This window comes from Macrotis lagotis, chromosome 2 (assembly GCF_037893015.1).
Source record: "Macrotis lagotis isolate mMagLag1 chromosome 2, bilby.v1.9.chrom.fasta, whole genome shotgun sequence".
NCBI classification, from domain to species: Eukaryota; Metazoa; Chordata; class Mammalia; order Peramelemorphia; family Peramelidae; genus Macrotis; species Macrotis lagotis.
Genome location: NC_133659.1, coordinates 214,735,695 through 214,751,254, shown reverse-complemented (window position 1 = coordinate 214,751,254; position 15,560 = coordinate 214,735,695). Strand labels below are relative to the sequence as shown.

The 15,560-nt window shown below is 36.5% G+C and overlaps 1 protein-coding gene across 2 annotated transcripts in view; it reads right to left on the bottom strand.

Moving 5' to 3' along the window:
* Positions 1-15,560, bottom strand: part of WIPI1 (WD repeat domain, phosphoinositide interacting 1) — a 54,108-nt gene that overhangs the window by 23,075 nt on the left and 15,473 nt on the right. For both annotated transcript variants that reach the window (XM_074224726.1, XM_074224727.1), the window contains exon 4: positions 5,815-5,911. In XM_074224726.1, coding sequence (XP_074080827.1) covers positions 5,815-5,911 — 97 coding nt within the window. The remainder of the gene's footprint in view (positions 1-5,814; positions 5,912-15,560) is intronic.

The following is a 15,560-nucleotide window of genomic DNA, read 5'->3' as shown; positions in this document are numbered from 1 at the left end:
TTTCAGGCATTATACTATTAAAGATTTCAAATCTGTCACCAGTGACTATCCATCACCAGCTAGAATAAGGAAGAACTTTGGTCTTTTATATAAATTGGCCATTAATGGTCTAAGGAAGGTGAACAGACTGGAACAAAATGACTACTGGCCTGGTTTTACATGTATATTTCTATATGGAATGGGTTACTCTGTCAACATTCCATGAAAAGTTGTGAATACTACCATGGCTGAAGAGTTGGTACCTCTTTCCAATGGTTTGTCTCTTAATTGCTTAGAGCTGGGCCATCAGGAAACTGAATTTTCTTGTGGTTAAACTGCTTAAAGGAAATCATATGCAATCTTTGACACAAAAGAAGGCATAACTATCAAAAATTAAAGAAATTAACTGTTATGTAAGAAATGGACTGAACTGGCAGTTTTTAGATATTATTTGTAAATTGTTTATCAAACTCAAATGACATTAGAAATGGACAGTCCTATTTTATTTAGATAAGTGCTTTTCATCTGACATATAAACTCACTAGGAATTAGAACATAAAATTGAGATTCTCTGAGAATCAATATATTTGTGACTTGTGTATGGTTACTCCATTTATTTAAATTTGCTAATCTTTCTTACCTTGAATAGATGTTTGTGTGATTTAAAAAAATGTAATTTTTTTCAATGAACAATAAATCTAATTTTCCTCCTGCCTTCCATCTTCCATTATAAAAACAAATAAAACCTTTATAATTAATATGCAGAATAAGCTGAACAACTTCCAGCACTGACCATATCCAGCACATAAGTCTTACTCTATACCAGCACATCTTTGTCAGAAGGTGGATATCATGATTTAACATTAGTTCCCTGCAACTGTGGTTGGCTACTGTACTGATCAGAGTTTTTAAGTCTTTCAAAATTTTTTTTCTTTATAATACTGATGTTTTATAAAAACTGTTCCAGTTCTACTCATTTTTCTCTATATCAGTTTGTACTATTAAAGGATTCTTTGAAATAGTCTTTCTTTTACCATGTCTTACAACATGGTACTATTCCAGTTTCATTTACTTAATTTGTTCAGTCATTCCTTAATTAATGGACATTCCCTTCGAATTCCTTAGAATAAAAAACACTTTTTAAAATCTCCTTGTTAGAATGTTTTCTTGGTATTATCCTCCAGTTTAACCTCTACCCCCAACTCCACTTGTTATTATCGCCCGTTAAGTGTGACATATTTGATAAATTTATATATTAATTTTTGTGTGTATGTTCATTTTAGATAAGAGTGAGGTTCATTTGTGATGCCTCCTCTCTCTCTCCACTCTTTCCTTCTTGATTTTATATTTTCCTTTTCAAACAATGCAATTAAGGGAAAAAACAAATCTCCTTGCCTCCTTCCTCCCTTCTTTCTACAAGAAGAATATGTTTTACTGTATCTTTTCTTTTCCTTTCTTAAAGTTCTCAGAATAGAAGCAATTTACCTTGAGGTCCTCCATTTTTTACTCCCAAAAGGAGTTAGAACAACAAGGTAGCATAGGATAACAGAAAGAAATGAAGGTTGCCTCATATCCAGGGCCATCTCCAATCTGGCCGCTGGACTCAGATGGCTCTAGAGAAAGTGAGGTTGGTGACTCAGCACAGACCCCCTTACTCAAAATCCAGTTCACATGCCTGTCATTGGTATCGTCTCCTTGATATCATGGTCTTCTTTGAGAATGAAAGACAAACATCATCAAAGTCAATGAGGTATCTTCTCTTTTAAAAAAAAAAAATGCAGTGAAGACAGAAGGTCAGAAAGAAGCACAGGCATGAAGGACAACTTGGAAAACTAGAAGTAGAAATTATTTAATTAAAAGGCAAGCTATAAAAAACACAAATCTGCAGTTTCTTATAGACATCTAAAGTGATTTTTATGTAACGTGAATTTGCCTGGATATGGGGAATGGAGGGAGGCAAACTTTGCTTTCTGCTGAACAGAGGTACCAATACTTCTTGGGTTCCCCTGGATTCCTATGTTGACCCCTCTACTTCTGGGAGAGTTTCCTTTCTGTATCTTGGATTCTCACGGTTCTCTTGGATTCCTATGGTGATCTTTGTATTCCTGGTTAAGTTCCCCTTGATCTTTGAAATTCAGAGCTCTGGATTATCTGAGCACTCTAAAGCATCCTTTTTCTTTTTTAAGGTTTTTGCAAGGCAAATGGGGTTAAATGGCTTGCTCAAGGCCACACAGCCAGGTAATTATTAAGTGTCTGAGACCAGATTTGAACCCAGGTACTCCTGACTCCAAGGCCAGTGCTTTATCCACTACGCCACCTAGCCGCCCCTACTCTAAAGCATCTTAAGAAAGAGTGCTGGGGACTCTGGAGCCTCTATCCACCAGCTTGCTACTCCCTGGAGCTTTTCAGAGTCCCACTCCAAAACTTTTTCTAGGGGACCTTCACCTCTTTGCTTCCTTGTGAGTCTTGAAAGTTTTATGTATCTCTGGTCACACTGGGAGGCTGCTGGCTTGTTTATCTGTGTTGGCACTGGTCTTGCTGGTGGCTCCTTTCCCTTCTAGCCACAGGCTTCTAACTTGTAAGGTAAAAGAAAATCACTAGTTTTTCAGTGGATTTCTTGATTATTCAGTCTGGTTGGGTGGTCTGCCACCTTGGCTGAATGTCTGTTGGAGTAACTTTCCACTTTTCCATCTCCTTCATTCCTCATATTCCATGGCCAGGTCTTGTTTATCCAAAGCCCTTAATACCCATTGAATCTATCCCCTTCTTACCATGTCAGATCCTTCTCTAATCTTGTCTAGATTACAGCAAGAACTTTCTAGTTGTTCTTCCTGGCTTTTTGTCCTTCTCTTCTTCAAACAAAATAATCTTAAAGCACAGGTTTCACCACATCAATCCTCTAATCAATGGTGGTTCCCTATTGGTTTTAAGATAAAATAAAAACTCAACCTGACAATTAACTTCATTTACAATCTGATTCCACCCTATCTTTCCAAACTTTTCAATTACTCTCCCCAGTCAATTTGGTCAGTTTACCTTTTGTGGAATACTGATCTGCCCCTCCTCCTCGTCTGTATTCCAATTGTAATAATGATAACATTAACAGTAAACATTTGTAAACCTATACCTAACCCAAGTCTAGAAAAGGCCTGTGCTGCTGCTGCTGCTTGTATATGAAGAAGATGTGATTCCTGATCGTCTGAGAGATCTCTCTAAGCCAGGGTACTGTGTGAGGAGATTACATCACAGAAAGAGTTCAAGAGGGATTTGGTCAGATTTTTGAATGGTGGAATGGAGAGTTTCTCTGAGCCACTAATATGGGAAAGCAGAATTCTACCATGTCTCTTAATTTTCAGTGCCTGAGACATCCAAGTCCCTCTATGAGAGTGTTCTGTCTCTGTAAGATATCCGAATTTGAGAATTCATTTACTTGTGAGAATTCTTTAGTATATTCTAATCTATATAACTTCCCAATTTCTGTTTACTGATTCCTTGAATAAAGAGCTATTTGTTCTGAAGGCCTTTGTGACCAGAATTTCAAGGGACAGAACTAAGCTGGTAATAGTAGCTAAAAGTTACCCTTTTCTTGAGAGTAATCAGGAAATTTTTTTTTATTCCGAACCCCTCATATTCCCAGACTACAAATACCTGAGATGTAGAAGAAAGGCTTAATTCTAGTCTAATAGCCCTCTTATAGACAGAAGAGAGGAGATTCCTTGGTGAATTAGGTCAACTTTATACTATCCTCTATATTTCAGTCCAAATTCCTTGCACTATCACTAATCCTGCCTTGATTAACCCCAATTTTGGTTTATTATTCTCATCCACTGCCTTCACTCCTATTCATGTGCTATTGAATGGAGCTACAGAAAGTCCTAACACCATGTTGAGTCCACTACAAATTTATTGTTACATCATCTCAATTTGATTTGCTGCAGTAATATAATTATTTTTACATCTTCCTGATTTCCTATCTCACTCATCAGAGAGATTAGATTACACCAAACTTTTTCATTCCTCTTCAAACCTCTCTTGGCATCCCCTCTTCCACCCTATCTCAGCTAAGAATCTTATTAATTACTTCGCTGAAAAGATTGAAGCCATTTACCAAGAACCCCTCTTCTTTCCCCTTCCTCATTTCAAATCCTCCAGATAGCTTCTCCCCATTAGCTCCTTTACCCCTGAGTCACATGAAGAAGTGACCCTTCTCCTTATCAAAACAAACCCTTCTACATGCACCCCTGATTTATTTTTTGTTTGTTTTTGCAAGGCAATGGGGTTGAGTGACTTGCCCAAGGCCACACAGCTAGTTAATTATCAAGTGTCTGAGGCTGGATTTGAACTCAGGTCCTCCTGACTCCAGGGCTGGTGCTCTATCCACTGCGCCACCTAGCCGCCCCTGCACCCTTGATTTAAAGCAATTTCATTTTCACTGGTACATTTCTCCTCCTCTATCATACCCACCTTCTTAATATTCATCACTCCCCTTCACTGTACACAAATATCTATGTGTCTCTATCATCCTTTAAAAAGAAAAAGCTTCACTGGATCTTTGACTATTCATTCTCTTACCCCTTATATCCAACATTTTATTCCAATCCAATCTGTTGCCAAACCCTGTCAATTCTAACTTTCTAACATCTAGCAAATACATCTCCCTCTCTTCTCTGATTGCCACCACCCTAATACAAACTCTCACTTCCTCAGGTCTAAATTATTGCAATTGTCTACCAGTTGGTCTGTCTGCCACAAGTCCCTCCTAACTTCTGATACAAGTCTTTCCTCCATTCAGCTGCCAAAGTGATTTTCCTAAAGGGCAGAACCAATGTTGCTGATATACCAATACCTTCATAATTCAGTGTTCTTATAAGTCAGACTTCCCCATGACTTTGATCTAGGGAATCTAGACTCATTGCTGTTTCTTGAACAGCAATTCTGTGTATTTTTCCTGGTGGTCTTTTATGCACAGAATTTTCTCCCTCCTAGCTTCCTTCAGATCACAGCTAAAATCTCAACTTATACAGGAAGCCTTTCTCAATCCCTCTTTGTTCTAGTAGCCTCCCCTTTGTTGATTATTTCTAATTTATTGTGCATATAGCTCATTTCTACAAAATTGTTTGCATGCTGTCTCCATCATTAGATTATAAGCTTCTCAAAGGTAGAGACTGTCTTTTGCCTTTCCAAAAAAGACAACTGTGAAACACAGAAGTTGCCTAATAGATACTTGTTGATTGATTTACACTATATAAATGGTGTCTTAAAAGTTTCAGCACAATTTTAAGCTTTAATATAGCTCCATGTACAGATTTCATATGTACAATTTTCTCTCTTCCATTAGTGCTCCTCCATTTTTCCTCAGTTCTGGAGAGGAGAGATTTCCTAAAAATGAATTTAATTCTTTAAGAGTCTATGTATCTTTTCCCCTCTCCTTGGTATACAAAGCAGATTGATCTCAAACTTCTTTACTCTTATGATTACTTTTGTATACAACTTAACAAGTTTCTCTGAAATGCTGGCAACATCATCTTCATAAAAATAAAAAATAAATCATCCTGAAAAGACTATCTATCTTTTTTTGAAAATGAGTGTCAATGGGGTTGTAATGGTACCTACACTGTCCTCACATATGATTCACAACCTTATACAATTTTTATTCATCATCATTAAAACAAAGCTTCAAGGCAAAACCTCAAAAACCAAAAAAAGCTAAGGCTTTTCAAGTATGAAAAACACCTGAGAATTTTCTATTTGAGCATAATTTAATATGTAAGAGAAAAGCATCCATACATGAATTCTTTAGAGCATTTTCTTTTTGTAAGCTTTTTTAAAACTTACCTGTTGGGTTTATAGGTATATCCAGGATAGTCTTCAATAGCTTCATATCTTTAATGTTGTGAATATAAATGGATTCCTCCAGGCACACCAGCAGCCTCTGCAAAACACAGACATGCATAACTACTGAACCAAATTCCTTAAAAAGTACAGAGCAGACTAAATAAAGTTATTCAGGAATAAATGTAATTCTTATATTTGGTTGAAAACTAAACTGCACAATTCAAGATGGAACAATAAAATGGGGGAAGCCAACAGATGACAGAATGTTTATCTAAAACAAAATGAAACACCTCCCCCCTACAAGATTGAACTCAATCATTTAAAAAGTTTAATGGAATCTTTTGGCTGCACAGTGGCCAAAACAAGGAAAAGTGATTGATTATCCTGTTCTACTCTGCTCTTGTCAGACCACAATTAGTATATTGTGTTTACTTCTAGATAGTACATTTTTAGAATAATACTGAAAAGCTAAAATGGAGCCAGATAAAGGGTGACAAAGAGTGATGAGATTCAAAATCATGCCATAGGAAAGTTGATTCAAGAAACCGAGGATATTTTAATATGGAGAAAAGAAAAGGGATTGTTCTTTAAGTATTTGGCTTATCATGCATGGAAAGAGGGATTAAAATTAATTTATTTTGATCCTGGAAACAAAATTAAAACTAATTGGTCAAAGCTGCAAAAAATTATTTTTCACTTATAAGGAAAAACTTAAATTACAGCTATTTGAAAGCTCAATGGGCCCAGGAGGTAAAGTTTTACAGAATTTGGAGTGGGAAAGGACTTTTGAGATTTTTCTAGATTTTCTCTCATCTTACAGAAAAAAAAAATACCTTACGTCCAGAAAGAATAACGACTTGTCCAAGATCACAAAGATAGCAAGAAAAAGGGCCAGAATTTGAATCCAAGTCTTCTTTCTGAACTTTTTCTATTGTTTCTTTGCTTCTTACCTAAATGATCACTAGAGACCTTAAAATAGAAGATGGATGACTACTTTTTAGAAATGTCACAGAAGGGAGAATTTCCTCATGCACATGGGTTGGGTCAAATAACCTCTATGAGTCAGTCTATGATTTCACATAACTTTTGCTGGTAAATATATACTTATATACATCCACCAAGGTATTTGACAACCAGAAATATGAAAAAGGCAAAACTTTAAATAATTATGTTTTCTAATTGAAGTCTATCATTTATTTTCATTTCTGTGTGTAATTTTATATATAATAGTTCCAGAACATTTTCTACTCAGACCCTCCTAGACTCATTTTGTTATTCATTAAATGTTAGCAACTGTGTTAGATATACTTCATAGGCTCTCTTTCAAAGTTCACAATGAAGTTTCCTTTGTTCTCTTAATGGCACAGTACTTTACCTCTCTTTCCCCCAAATCTTTCTCCTCTATCCTAGAGCAGTTCTAGAAGGTAAAATCTGTCTTAGGCATCTCTTCAGTCCTTTTGATATCTCCCCTAAACAAAGATACACAAGGTCCTCATGCTTGCTCCCTGTTTCATGTTCTTGCATGTATTAAGATTTTCCTTTTTTTCCTCATAAACTCACAAGACAGTCTTGTGCCCAAAGCTTTCCTTTGGCCCAGATCTTTACTAGGTAACCATAGCTCAGGATAAGTTAATCAGAGAAACACATCCATGCTAATATTTACAGCTATCCCATTAGATAACTAATGTGTTAATCTTCCAAAGTAATATAGGGCACATATCTCACTAAGGAGTGACGCTAACCTGATATTTACAGAGGTTTTAATTACTAGAAACCAAAGCTGAAGTAACTTTTATCACTGTAACAATGACAACAAAGTCAAAATGAAATAAAGTTTAAAAGATTTCCAGGTCAGAATTATTCCTGTGTCCTCCTGCCTTCCCTCCCTCCTCATCCTCCCTCCCTCACTTTAACTTTTTCAACAGAATATCTAGTTATCTAGACTTATAACTAGCTAAAATAATAAATCAAGTTAGAATAAAAACTTAGAATATTCTATATCTCCTTTTTACATTCAAACTCACTTCATTACATAATTCCTCATATAACTCTTCTGACCCTCCCCACTCAATTTTTAAAAAAAAGTAGCTCACAGCTGGTAGTACAATGCACTTTGTGCTGTAAAGGTTGGTGGCTCACAACTGAACAGAGTATGAATAGGTAAGAGAAATTAATTCCTCTAGCTCCAATAAGCTGTCTCTCTTACCCTGCTTCTTCTAATTTCTCCTATGATGGTACTAGAGACAAACAGTTAATGGAAACTGGAAAAGCCATCCAGTCCTTCTCCTGTAATAAAAATTAAATCTCATATCTGAAATTTGAAAGAGTACATTGCAGATGTAAAAGTCTCTTTCCAAAGCATTGCTTCCCTTTTCTGTAACAAACACTTGCCCTTAAGAGCAGTCTTTCCTTTTCAAAGACAAAAGTGAAATTGCCATGATCATAGAATTCAGATACTTAAGAGTTGGAAAGGACCTTGAGAGTCATCTAGTACAGATTCATTTTACAGATAAAGAATTTGAGGCCCAGCTAGGCTAAATGGACTTAATTTGATCAGACAGGTAGTGTGAGATTCAAAATTCCAACAGGGATTCACTTGACTCCAAATTCAGCATTTAATTCCCTCCCCTGCCCTGCACCACTATATAAGATCTGAATCACAAATAATTGCTCCATTATTATTGTTATTATTATGTAATTCTAGGTGAGAATTTCAAAGATTAGTGAAGGCTGCTAAGGCAAGGTTGGTGTCAAATATCAGGAAAGAAATGGGGGTTTCAAAAAGAAGAGTAGAGAATTGTGTAAATAATTACCTTAGATAGTATTTGAGAGTTTGAATCATTCTGTAGGACATGGCCTAACCAATCCTTTTTTTTTTCACTTGTTTTTTCACATTACTACAATAGTCATATTTAAAAGTAAACATAAGGCCCCTCCCCAAAGAAAGAGAAACTTCAAGGAAAAATAAAATAAAGTTAGAGGGGAAAAAAGGGTGCTTCAGTCTCTATTCAGATACCATCAACTCTGTCTTTGGGATAGATAAGTCCTTTTGAGAAATTGCTTCAATATTTTTTTCCACAGTTGCTATTGCTAGCTATATTTATCTCCATTTTATTCCTCCCCACCCCCAGTTATGCTATTCCCTTTCTCTTTTTACCCTGTACCTCCTCAAAAGTGTTGTATCTGACTAACCTCTCCCAGGATCTTTCCTCTGTCCTATCACATATTACCCCCCCCCCCCCAATCCCTTTCTCCTATCCCTTTCCTCTCCTATTTTCCTCTAGGGTAAGATAGATTTATATACCCAACTGAGTGTGTATCTTATTTCCTCTCTAAGTCACTTCCAATGAAGGCTCACTTACTCCTCAGCACTCCACTCCATTGCAAAAGCTTTATCTTTTCTCTTTTATGTGAAATAACTTAGCCCATTCTACTTCTCCTTTACCTTTTTCCCCAATACATTCCTTTCTCAATCATTAATTGTATCTTTTTAATATTGGACCTTCAAATTGAACTCCCTCCTGTGCCTTGTCTATATATGCTCCTTCCACCTGCCCTAGTAAATAAGAAAGTGCATATGAGTTATCAGTATCTTCTTCCTATAGAGGAATGCAAGCAGTCCAATATCATTAAATCCCTCATACTTTACCCTTCTTGTCCCACCCCCCATGCTTCACCTGAGTCCTGTACTTGAAGATCAAACTTTCTGTTCAATTCTTGTCATTTCAAAAGGAAAGTTTGAAAGTCTCCTATTTTGTTGAATGTCCATCTTTTCCCCTGAAAGAAAATGTTCAGTTTTGCTGGATAGTTGAATCTCGGTTGTAATCCAGGCTTTTTGGCCTTCTGGAATATCATGTTCTAAGCCCTACGAGCCTTTAATGTAGATGCTGCTAAATCTTATGTTATCCTATTTAGCTCCACGATATTTGAATTATTTCTTTCCGGTTGCAAATAATATTTTCTCCTTGACTGGAGTTCTGAAATTTGGCTATAATATTCCTGGCAGTTTTCATTTTGGGATCTCTTTCTTGGTGAAGTCCATCAATTTCTATTTTACCTTCTGCTTCTAGGATATCAGGGCAATTTTCCTGTATTATTTCATGTAAAATGAAGTCTAGATTCTTTTCCTGGTAATGACTTTCAGGGAGCACAATAATTTTTAAATTATCTTTCCTGGGGGCAGCTAGGTGGCACAGTGGATAAAGCACTGGCCCCTGGAGTCAGGGAGACCTGAGTTTGGATCTAGCCCCAGACACTTAATAATTACCTAGCTGTGTGACCCTGGTTAAATGAGTTTAACCCCATTTGCCTTGCAAGAATAAATAGATGACCTCTCCTGGCTCTGTTTTTTAGACAATTGTTTACCCAATCAGATATTTTACATTTTCTTCTAGTTTTTCATTTTTTGGGGTTTTGTTTGATTGTGTCTTGATTTCTCATGAAATTCTCAGCTTCCCTTAGCTCCATTCTGCATTTGAAGGAATTATTTTATTCAGAGAGCTTTTGTATCTTCTTTTCCATTTGGCTAATTCTGCTGTTTAAGGCATTTTTCTCTTCATTGGCCTTTTGGACTGCTTTTTCCATTTGATCTAAACTGGTATGTAAGGTATTTTCTTCAGTTTTTTTTTTTTTGTATCTCCTTCACCAAGCTGCTGACTTGGTTTTTATGATTTCCCTGCATTGCTCTCATTTCTCTTCCCAATTTTTCCTTTACCTTCCTTACTTGGTTTTCAAAATCTTTTTTTTGAGCTCTTCCATAGCGTGAGACCAATATATAGTTTTCTTAGAGGCTTTGGATTTAGGAGCTTTGAGTTTGTTATGTTCTGAGTGTATTTTGTTCCTCCATAAGACCAAAGAAAGTAATTGTCTATGATCAAATTTTTTTTTTCTTCTGCTGCTTGCTCATTTCTCTAGCCTATAACTTGATTTTAACTCTTTTGTTAAGGTGGGGACTCTGCTTCCAGGGTGAAGGATGTGCTCATTCAAGTTTTTGAGGATTTTTGCAGCTCTTTTCAGGGACCCCCCCCCCCCGCCCCAGGACCTCAGTTCCTTCAAGGTCTACTGAGAAGCTCTGATTGCTCTCCTGTTCTGTGCTCTTGTCTGTGGATGACCACAAGCATTCCCCTCTGCCTTGGAACTGTGAGGAGGGTCCCTGGCAGTAAAGCTACTTTACCTGAGACTGTGGCCCAGATTGCAAAGCAACAGAATCCTGCTTTAGGGATAGCAAAGAGACCTCTGCATTCTCCTCCAACCCCCTTACCATCTGTGGGCTGTGCATTCTGGAGGCAGCTGCTGGGTGACTCCTTGCCCAGTTGTTCCCCAGATATGCTTCTGGTTCCTGGGGCTGGGTGTGTGCTGAAGCCTACACTGGACTGGGCTCTGTCCTTACTCTGGTGTGGCAGAGTTTTCCTGATGATCTTCTAAGTTGTCCTTGGCAATCCCTGAGCTGAGAGGTCTGGAAACCACCCTGCTGTCACGGACCCAGGCACTTTGCAGGTTGTTCCCAGATGGCTGGAGCCAGTTTGCTCTAGGGCAGTCAGTGTGGCTCAGCTACACTGTGGCCCTTTCTTGCCCCAGTATAATAGACTTTTCCCATGTATCTTCTATTTGTCTTGGGCTGGAAAATTGTTTTATTCCATCTTTCTTAGGGTTTCTACCACTCCAGAATTTGGTTAGTCATTACTATTTGGGGTGATCTTGGAGAGAGCTTCTGGGATTTCTTACCTTTGTTCTGCCATCTTGGTTCCACCCCCAGCTTAACCATAAAAGTCATGTCAAATCAATGGCAAAAAGAGCCAAACAAGAATAAATTAATCTTCTTCTGTGGACCATGATTGAAAATATGTCCAATAGACTACCAACAAGTCATAAGTAATCTTAGAGTTGGAAGGGACTTCCAAATAACTACAACCCATTCCTAAAAATGAAGTGCCTTTAAAACTTATCCAAGGATTGTTCAATTATTTTTGACAGTTGACCTCTGGTGAGAGGGAACACATTACCTTCTGAGATAGCCCATTCTAGTTTTAAACAGTTTTAATTTTTTATAAGTTTTTCCTTTTCTAAAGGAGTTTCATACAACTTTCATACAACTAGTCTTCACTCTGCCTTTAAGGTCTGACATGAACAAGTCTATTTCCTCTTTCATTGACAGCTTTTCACATACTTTAAAGTAATTAACTTTTCTCCCCATGTTAAACATTCCTAATTCTTTGACTCATATAGGTATGAACTCAAAGTCCCTTATCATCTTACCCCCTCTGCACACCTTCAAATATGACAATGTCCTTTGTATAATGTCATGCAAACATAATATTCCAGATGCAAGATCAACAGCATGCTACTACTTCATTAGTCCTAGGCACCATCAGCTGCCATATTATAACTCTTGACACATAATTAGTGTGAAGTCCAATAAAGGAAGTACTTTATTCAAACATTATCCTTTAAAGTTTTCAAGTACAAATCCACTCAAATTATCTCTCATTTACTTAATATAAATCATTTCTCCCTTGTCCTTTTTACAGTTTACCCATTCAAGTTCCACATTCTTTACTCTTTCTCTATAAAAGAATATACTTCTCAGGGAAGAATTTTAGACTTTGCAGCCAATCTTTCCACATAATTTAGTGGTGATCTAGATGAAATCATTAAATTATATGAATGAAAATGATATCTTCCTACAAATAGGTTTATGAAACATTCTCTCCTTTTTTGGAAACAAAATTATTTTGGGAACTTTATATCTCAATAGTAAAGCAGAATAGACCAAAAAATCTTTTACTTTCTTCCTTTCCCTTGATTTTCCCAATATTTCTTCTCTTTGTTAAAATCTGTCCTGTAATATAAAATATTTTGTCAATTAAAAACATTTGTTAATTATTAAATAATGACAAAAATATTTGGTTTTATGTTTGGTCATGATCACCTACAAAAAAAGGAAAAACAGATAATGGCCCTCAGTCCCATGTAGCCTCTTACTTTTGAAATGATAATGACATGAGTGATGGGTGGTGGTGGCAGCACAGGTTTTAGATCATCTATAAATTGCAAATTGACTCTAAATGTGAGATCCTATGGGACCACTATGGCAACACAAATATACAGGTAGCGGAACTACCTGTATATTCTTTTTCTAAAATCAATTAATTAACTAATTAATTTTCCAATTATATATATATATATATATATATATATATATATATATATAAATTTTTCACATTCATTTTTGTAAAGTTTTATCCCTCTTACCCCACTGCCATATGATAGCAAGTAATCTGATGTAGATTATAAATCATATCATTCTTTTTGCTTGCTACAAATGATACCAGAAGAAGAAAAAAAAGGAAATTGTACCTAAATGGAAGATTGCTTTATAGATATTTCTTGAAGGAGAAAAGAAAGGAGTAAACAGAGTGGGTCTGTTGCATACAAAAAGCAATGAGAAATGTTATTTCATGGGATGTTTAGTCATCTCATATGGCAGTACTAGAAAGAAGATAAAGGGGGAAACAAAGATCACAATGAAAAACAATTTATCAACAGTGGGTACCTAGGATAAAAAGACAGAGAAATCCTATGAAAAATTCTGATTATGAAAAAAATAAAATGATTATATCAATACAGGCAAACAAAGTTTTTGGCAAAATATTGTTTCCTATTAAAAACACTTGAAAACATAGGTATAATGGATTTTTCCTCAAAATGATAAGAAGCAATTAACTAAAACCAACAGGAAACATTATTTGTAATGAGGATAAACTAAAAGTCATCCTAATAAGATCAAGAGTGAAACAAATTTTCCAGGGATGGGGAAAGTTAGGTGGCACAGTGGATAGAGCACTGGCCTCAGAGTCAGGAGGACCTGAGTTCAAATCCATCCTCAGACACTTACTAATTACCTAGTTGTGTGAACTTGGGCAAGTCACTTAACTCCACTGCCTTGCAAAAAGAAGCCAAAAAACAAACAAAAAAAAAAAGACTTCCAGGAATGGAGACAGGATAATGACATGAAATTAGGAGACTCTTGGAGCTTTTTCTGAAATAACTTTAAATGAAACCTCTAAACAGACCCTAAGGTGACAGAAACCACAAAATCAGAGTGAAACAGGTTCTCAATTCAATTTAAAATGGAGGAACTTCAGTAAAGATCTGTCTCATGTAGGTAAAAGGAGAGTATAATTCAAGTGCTTGTGGGAGAGCTAAAAAGCCAGTGGGAGGCTCTTCACCATACTGCAGGTCATCGGCAGTACAGCAGATCAGCAGTGAGGGTTCTAACCCCAACTAGGAAGACAAAATTCGAGCTCCAGGGGCAATAGGAGGGACTGGACTGAGCTACCATAATGCAGGGAACAAACCGCAAGCATCTGAAATACCATAAGCAAGCTATGGTAAGTCAGAAACCAGAATCTGGTCCCAACACAAAAGGTTTGGGACTGTGCCCCCTTTGCCCCAGGAGCAGAGCTCAACTATGAAAATGAACAATGCTCTCCACCCCCGTCCAAAAAAAAGTACAAACCATCTGAGTGAGATGATAAAAATGCCATTCCAGAAGAGGACAGCAATGACAATACCTACATGTGAAGCCTCAAGGGGGTTTTTGAATTGGTTTTAAATTAAGAAAGACTTCTTGGAAAAGGTCAAAAAGGATTTTATAAACCACAGAAGAGAGGAAGAAGAAAAATGGAGAAAAGAAATGAGAGTCATGCAGAAAACTATGAAAAACTGAAACTGCCTTTGAAAGTAAAATTGACCAAATGGAAAAAGAAATCAACCTCTTTAAAAGAAAAAATGGTCAGCTGGAAAAGGAGTATAAGTCATCAAAAAAGTAAAAATGACCAACTGAAAAAGGGAAACACAAAAGCTACCTAAAGAAAATAAAATCCTAAAAATTAGAATTGGACAAATGGAAACTAATGATTCTTTGAGACACCAAGATTCCATCAAACCAAAGCAAAAGGCTGAAAAAAAATGTAAAGTATATCATAGGAAAATTGACCAGCCCAGAAAATAGATCCAGGAGAAATAATCTATGAATATTTGTTCTATCTGAAAGTTACAATCTGAAGAAGAGCCTGGACAATTTCATGGAGGAAATTATCATGGAAAATTGCCTTAATATCCTAGAACAAGAAGGCAAAATGGTCTTTGAAAGAATCCACTGAACACCCCCCAAAAGAGATTCCAAAATAAAAACTCCAAGGATTATTGTAGCCAAATTTGAGAACTATCAGCTAAAGCAGAAAATATAGCAAGCTGACAAAAAAAGAAGCAATTTAAATACCAGGGAGCTATATCAGGATTACATAGCCTTATCAGCTTCAACATTAAAGGATTGGAGGGCCTGAAATATGAGGATAAAGGAGCTTGGAATACAATCAAGAATCAACTACCCTGTAAAATTCAGTATATTCGTTCAGGTAAAAAGATGATTTTTAATGAAACAGTACTTATTTTGGTCTACAAATGCAATAATCAAGAGATGCATAAAAGGTAAATGGAAAGGAAAAAAATGTTAGTCAATAAGATCAAATGGGAGAACAATTCCTGTAACTCTGGAGAATTAGACATAGAGTGAAGGTACTTCTATTGGAACAACTAGAGGGAGGGTACTTGGACAGAGGATGTGGGTATAAATTGATCAAGATGTTATAGTACCTTAGTTCATGAGGGATATTTCCATTGGGACAGCTGGAGGGAAAGTACAGAGGATGTGGGTATAAATTGATTATACTGCTAATGGTTCT